The following is a 7,651-nucleotide window of genomic DNA, read 5'->3' on the forward strand; positions in this document are numbered from 1 at the left end:
ATATAGCAAATTCTAGAATATCTAGATCTACATAGAGAAACATTGCCTGTCAACAAATTTTTCAAATAAAAATAATCCTATCTAAAGAATTTTCTATGAGATAGAAAAGGAAAAAAAGTATTTGCCCCAAAAGTTACAAGCTATCCAAATGAAGAGTGTTACATTGAATTTTAAAACTTTTTGAGAAAGATATCATATGCAAAAAGAAATACAGAAAGGACTTATGTGAATATGAGTTGGAGACCTGTTTCCTGATATTATCAAGATCAAGAAAAGAAGTAAGTGTAACATTCAAGATATATGAGAGAAGTTCAGATTAAAATATCTTTAAGATGGCCATTCAGAGAGAAGATATTTATATGTGCCAGTCAAGGGGGAGTCCTAGATAACAAAGGGGAAGCAGGAGATGCATCACTTTTTTCTGCTGAGGACATTTTTCAGTGCTCTTTTAATATCCCGATTCCTCAAACTATAAATAAAGGGATTCAACATGGGTGTGACCATAGTGTACATCACAGACACAATGGCATTATTCTCATTAATGTTATTAGATGAGGGGACACAATACAGTCCAATGATGGACCCAAAGTACAAGGAAACCACACAGAGGTGAGAGCCACATGTGGACAAAGCTTTGCAGATTCCCTTGATGGAGGGAGTTTTCAGAATGGTGGCTCCAATGCGGCCATAAGAGACAAGAATACATATGAATGGCAGGCTAATGACCACATTACCTAAAACAAGGATGACCAGTTCATTGATGGTGGTGTCTGAGCTGGACAGCTTCAGCAAGGTAGAGAGGTCACAGAAATAATGGGGAATAGTATTGTTTCTAAAGTGAGATAGGCAAGCCAAGAGAAGGGTGTGCACAAGGCAATTTGCAGAAGATAAGGCCCAGGACACAACTACTAGAAGGACACAGAGGTTCTGGTTCATGATGGTGATATAGTGCAGAGGATGGCAGATGGCCACATACCTGTCATATGCCATGGAAGTCAGAAGAAAGCTATCAATGCCTGCAAAAACTGTGAAAAAATACTCCTGGGAAATGCATCCAGCATATGAGATGGACTGACTGTGTGTCAACATATTCACGAGCATCTTTGGAGCTGTGACTGATGAGAAAGAGATGTCAGTGAAGGCCAAGTGGCTGAGGAAGAAGTACATGGGGGTGTGGAGGTGAGATTCCAGCCTGATGAGCAGGATGATGAGCAGGTTCCCCAGCACAGTTGTCAGGAACAGGAACAGGAACAGGGCAGAGTACAAATCTTGGTCCTCTTGTCGAATGGGGAGCCCCAGAAGGATGAACTCAGACACAGTGCTCTCATTATCCATCCTCAAGCTCTTAGTCTACTGCTGTGAGTGAAAGGAGAAAGGGAAAGAAAGAGAAGTGGTTTTGACTAATATACTGTGGGAACATTTTATGAATCACCAGTATTAAAAATAAAATTAGTTTTGATGTTTTAATCCAAATAGGAAGACTTTCATCATGCGCTAGTGATATTTTCAAAGGAGACATAAATGTCTTTTACAGGAAACAAGGAAATTCAGAACAATTATCAAATCAGACTCAGTTCCATCCACTTGCCTGGATTTCTCTAAGACAATTTTAAATTAAGGAATTAGCATGTAAATTTTTACCGGCAAATTGAGAAATCAGGATGATTTTAATCTGTTTACACTTCCTTGAATGCACTTGCCTAAGGCTTTCTACAAATTAAATCCAAGTATTGTAACCCACAGAGCTTCTTTGAATCAGTAAAATATTAGGATCTGGGGAAAATTAGTGAAAGTAGCATGTGCAGATGTTCCATCCTTTAAGGACATTAAGTCTATGCCAACATTATAGTGTACCAATAGCAGTAAAGTAGCTATGAGTTCTTCACGTAGTAACAGCTTCTCCTCAATGTGGTCACTCTTCCATTACTCTTCCTAGGCTGCATCAAATGACCCTGATTCCATGTTAGCATCCTCAACACAAACCTAAGCATTGCATTCAAGTACACAGAACACCTGGAAATACTTGACTTTCCTGCCACAACTTAGACTAGACAAGGCAATTCCTTGGGTCTTCTTAGCAAAAGCAAATTTCACCTGTTTTATTTTTAACCTGTGTTTTTAAGCCAAAGACTATTTTTGTATGAATTTCTTACATGTTTTTTTCTTTTGGTAACCTAACATTCTCTCTCTTTTCTGTAATAATTCCCTATACAAGTTAGCAATTACTAAACGATAAGAAAAGAAACATGATAAAATTAAAGGAGATATCATGGCTGTTGAGAGAACTCTGTGGTTACAGTCTATTTGAAGACTTGTTAGTGGCCAGTTTGTCTTTGTAATTGGCAAAAATCTCACTATTTGCCTCTTCACCCTTTCCAAGCCTTAACTACAGTTAATCAGTGAAGTCTTCCAACTTGGTCAATACCATCTTTAAAATACTTATATATCATCACTCTCACTCTGTAGAAAAGCCAGTTAATGTGACATTGTTTGAAATTAATTATGATTCCTTTCTTACTCAATTGTGTGCCAATAATAATTACTTTATCACCATGAAAATTTTAAGTATCAACCTGTCCACAGGTAGATGGTTTATGAAACTGTGCTATTTTGAGCAATAAACAATATTACTCTTATGGTATTTTATACAGTATATGTGATAATTGAGAAATGACTTTAGAGAATTAGACAGCCATGATTTGAGAAAATATCAGCTCACAATAGGCCAAAGTGATGAAGAAGCTGATATATGTCTCTGAAGATTCCTTAGTGGAAGAAGCTACAAATAAAGATTGTAAAGAACAGGTCTCTGTGCAAGAATTTGGAAGCACAATGCTAGGAGCTTTGAGAAACAAGGAAAACTCAAGATAATAGCCAATCACAGAAATGTAAAGGTTGGAAAATATAAAAGCAGCAGGCAAATGTTGTGTCTAATTTGCTGCAGAGAAAAAGTTTCCATTTGTTCAATAACAGTAATACTCAGGAAAAATAAAGTAGCAAAAAAAAAAAAAAAACCAAATAGATGGCTGGCTGCCAGGTAGAAAGTAGATTGGAGAAGCCAAGGATACTAGCTGGCATATGAACACCAGGGGATATCATGACAAATGTCACAGAGAATTGGAATGAAGTTATAAGAAAATACAACAAAATTGTGTGTTGACATTAAATCTTAGCAAAGAATATGATTTTTCTTTCAGTCAAAAATGGATAAATTTAAGAAAAGTAATTCTGTGGAGAGGTTTTTGAGGAAGGAAGTGCCATTTTATCCCAAAGGTTGGTCAGGTTCTCAGTGCAAGGTAAATTGCTCTATAAAGAACTCTTTGTTATTTGATGGTGTGATCCTTGCAATTTGAAATGCATACTGACCAGAGAGCCAATGAGAAAGACTCACAGAAATAAAAAGAGAGCAAGAAAGAGAGAAGGAGGCAGACAGAAAGACACAGAAAGACCCAAGCATATGCAGTGATACAGAATTGTGTACAGTCTATGCTTAATCTGACAGGCTAATTTATATGGTGAACACAGATACCTTTAGCTAAGCATTGGAAAATTCTTCCATTTCTCTTAAGAAAGATCTGGATCATATGAAGCAGTTATACATACATTGCAACAATCAAAAGACTAGTCAGTTCAAAATCAGATATGATAGATATACAAACTTATACTTTGTCCATGTCTCCTGGGAAGTCTATGTGTACCCAAACTTTGAAAAACATGTAGAGACCCTAAGGTACAATACCTGTCCCTAGATACAAATTAGAGGCATGGAGAATAAAATTGTTATGTTGCACTGACTCTCTTAGGGAAAGAATCATTTTGAAGCAAGCATAATAGTTACTTCACCCTTGAGAAACAATGGTAGCAAACATAACAAAATTCCCCATTATTTTGTCCTTTTTAAATCAGGTGAGAAACATTAAAATATTTTTGTATTTATGTATTATTATCTTGCACTGAAGCCTGTTGAAGCCCTAACAACAACTATAGTTCTATTTGAAAATGATGTTTCTAATAAACTAATGAATATTAACAACATTTAAGAGTTTAGTGTTGACAAGTCCCTTCCAGTCGGCGCCAGCACAGAGTCACTTTGGGCACAGAGTTGGCAGACACCCCCCCCCAAGGTCCCTAGAGGACTCTCCACGTGATAATAGGACCACTGGTGAGTGGAACACAACTTCTGTTCCATTCCAATCGTGTGGGACCTGAGACAGCATTAGGGAAGCAGAGAACCCAGCCTGATCAGGGTCACAAGTCCCTTCCCGTTGGTGCCAGCACTTGCTCACCTGGGCGAGCAGTAAGAAGACACCCCCAAGGTGCCTAGGGCACAACTCCTGAGGCAGACCACTTTTCAGGCTTCAGACATCTGAGCACCCTCCCTGCCAGAGTACAGGTGTCCTCCCCACTAGGGAGGGCTTTGCCGGAGCCCGTGGGGAAGCCATCTTGGTTCCTGGACCCCTCTGAGACTAGCCTGCGCAGGTGAGAGTGTGGACTACAGAAGCTAACAGCTTCTGGGACAGGCCCTGTTTCAGGCCTTCATCTTCTGCCAGGAGGCAGGTCCAAATGCCAGATATTTGTGTACCTTCCCTGCAAGAAGAGAGCTTGCCTGCAGAGAGTGCTCAGACCACTGAAATTCAGGAGAGAGCTAGTCTCTCATGTCTGCTGATAGAGGATAACAGAATCATGAGAGGAACAAGCTCTAACCAGAGACAACTATAACAACTAACTCCAGAGATTACCAGATGGTGAAAGGCAAACATAAGAATCTTACTAACCAAAACCAAGACCACTCACCATCATCAGAATGCAGCACTCCCACCTCAACCAGTCCGGGGCACCCCAACATATCCGAAAACCTAGACCCGGATTTAAAAGCATATCTCATGATGATGGTAGAGGACATCAAAAGGGACTTTGATAACTCACTTAAAGAAATAGGAGAACACTGCTAAAGAGTTACAAGTCCATAAAGACAAATGGGAAAACACAACCAAACAGGTAGAAGTCCTTAAAAAAAAACAGGAAAGAACATGCAAACAGGTGATGGAAATGAACAAAACCATACTACACCTAAAAAGGTAGACACAATAAAGAAAACCCAAAGTGGGGCAATGCTGGAGATAGAAGCCCTAGAAAGAAATCTGGAACCATAGATGCCAGTATCAGAACAGAATACAAGAGGTGGAAGAGAGAATCTCAGGTGCAGAAGATTCCATAGAGAACATTGGCACAACAATCAAAAAAAAAATGCATAATGCAAAAAGATCCTAACTCAAAACATTCAGGAAATCCAGGACACAATGAGAGGACCAAACGTACGGATAATAGAAATAGATGATATTGAAGATTTTCAACTTGAAGGGTCAGCAAATATCTTCAACAAAATTATAGAAGAAAATGTCCCATACGTAAAGAAAGAGATGCACGTGAGGATAAAAGAAGCCTACAGCAGAATCAACATTGTAAAAATGGTTTTCTTGCCAAAAGCAATCCACAGATTGAATGCAATCCCCATCAAAATTCCAACTCAATTCTTCAACGAATTAGAAAGAGCAATCTGCAAATTCATCTGGAATAACAAAAAACCTAGGATAGAAAAAACTCTTGTCAAGGATAAAAGAACCTCTGGGGAAATCACCATGCCTGACCTAAAGCTTTACTACAGAGCAATTGTGATTAAAAAGGGCATGGTACTGGTATAGTGACAGACAAATAGACCAATGGAATAGAATTGAAGACCCAGAAATGAACCCACACACCTACCGTCACTTTATCTTTGACAAGGGATCTAAAACCATCCAGTGCAAAAAAGACAGCATTTTCAACAAATGGTGCTGGCACAACTGGTGGTTATCATGTAGAAGAATGCAAATTGATCCATTCCTATCTCCTTGTACTAAGGTCAAATCTAGGTGGATCAAGGAACTCCACATAAAACCAGAGACACTGAAACTTATAGAGTAGAAAGTGGGGAAAAGCCTCGAAGATATTGGCACAGAGGAAAAATTCCTGAATAGAACAGCAATGGCTTGTGCTGTAAGGTTGAGAATTGACAAACGGAACCTCATGAAACTGCAAAGCTTCTGTAAGGCAAAAGACACCGTCAATAAGACAAAAAGGCCACCAACAGATTGGAAAGGGGTCTTTACCTATCCTAAATCAGATAGAGGACTAATATACAATATATATAAAGAACTCAAGAAGGTGAACTCCAGAAAAATAGATAACCCCATTAAAAAATGGGGCTCGCATTAGTTAGGGAAGCAGAAAACCGGCCTGAGTAGGACCACAGGCCTCTTCCGGCCCGACCAGCACCAGGGTAGCTAGAGCGCAGGGTCGGCTGACACCCGCCAGCTACCCACGACACGCGCCACAGGATTTTGAGACTGCTGGTGAGTGGAACACAGCTTCTGCTCCAGTCCAATCACGCGGGACCTGAGACTGCTTTGGTTGGGGAGGCAGAAATCCGGCCTGAGTAGGGCCACAAGCCTCTCCGGTCAGAAAAGCGCCGGGGTAGCTAGGGCACAGGGTCGGCTGACACTCGCCAGCTACCCACAACACCCGCCACAGGATCTTAAGACTTCTAGTGAGTGGAACACAGCTTCTGCTCCAATCCAATTGCGCGCAGGACCTGAGAATGCATTAGTTAGGGAAGCAGAAAACCGGCCTGATTAGGACCGCAGGCCTCTTCCGGCCGGACCAGCACCAGGGTAGCTAGAGCGCAGGGTTGGCTGAAACCCGCCAGCTACCCACGACCCCCGCCACAGGATTTTGAGACTGCTGGTGAGTGGAACACAGCTTCTGCTCCAATCTTTAAACAGTGACAACGATAACAACTAACCCCAGAGATTACCAGATGGCGAAAGGTAAAAGTAATAATCTTACTAACAGAAACCAAGACCACTCACCATCATCAGAACCCAGCACTCCCACTTCGCCCAGTCCAGGGCACCCCAACACACCGGAAAAGCTAGACACGGATCTAAAAGCATATCTCATGATGATGGTAGAGGACTTCAAGAAGGACTTTAATAACACACTTAAAGAAATACAAAGGAACACTGCTAAACAGGTAGAAGACAGTAAAGAAGAAGCACAAAAATCCCTTAAAGAATTGCAGAACACTGCTAAAGAGTTACAAATCCTTAAAGAAAAACAGGATAACATAATCAAACAGGTAGAAGTCCTTACAGAAAAACAGGAAAACACATCCAAACAGATGATGGAAATGAACAAAACCATACTAGACCTAAAAAGGGAAGTAGACACAATAAAGAAAACCCAAAATGAGGCAACACTGGACATAGAAACCCTAGGAAAGAAATCTGGAACCATAGATACGAGCATCAGCAACAGAATACAAGAGATGGAAGAGAGAATCTCAGGTGCAGAAGACTCCATAGAGAACATCTGCACAACAATCAAGGAAAATGTAAAATGCAAAAAGATCCTAACTCAAAACATCCAAGAAATACAGGACACAATGAGAAGACCAAACCTACGGATAATAGGAGTGGATGAGAATGAAGATTTTCAACTCCAAGGACCAGCAAACATCTTCAACAAAATTGTAGAAGAAAACATCCCAAATCTAAAGAAAGAGATGCCCATGAACATACAAGAAGCCTACAGAACTCCAAATAGACTGGAC

At 40.3% G+C, this 7,651-nt stretch overlaps 1 protein-coding gene across 1 annotated transcript; it reads right to left on the minus strand.

Annotated features, from left to right (window-relative positions):
• Positions 1-411: 411 nt before the first annotated feature.
• LOC110288556 (olfactory receptor 1J21-like) lies at positions 412-1,338 on the minus strand. Its single transcript, XM_021154868.2, has one exon. It carries the CDS (start codon positions 1,333-1,335, stop codon positions 412-414), a length of 924 nt encoding a protein of 307 aa, XP_021010527.1. The 5' UTR covers positions 1,336-1,338.
• Between the last annotated feature and the right edge of the window lie 6,313 nt (positions 1,339-7,651).

The sequence above is a fragment of the Mus caroli genome, unplaced genomic scaffold (assembly GCF_978045245.1).
Source record: "Mus caroli unplaced genomic scaffold, Mus_caroli_1 scaffold_2, whole genome shotgun sequence".
Taxonomy (NCBI): domain Eukaryota; kingdom Metazoa; phylum Chordata; class Mammalia; order Rodentia; family Muridae; genus Mus; species Mus caroli.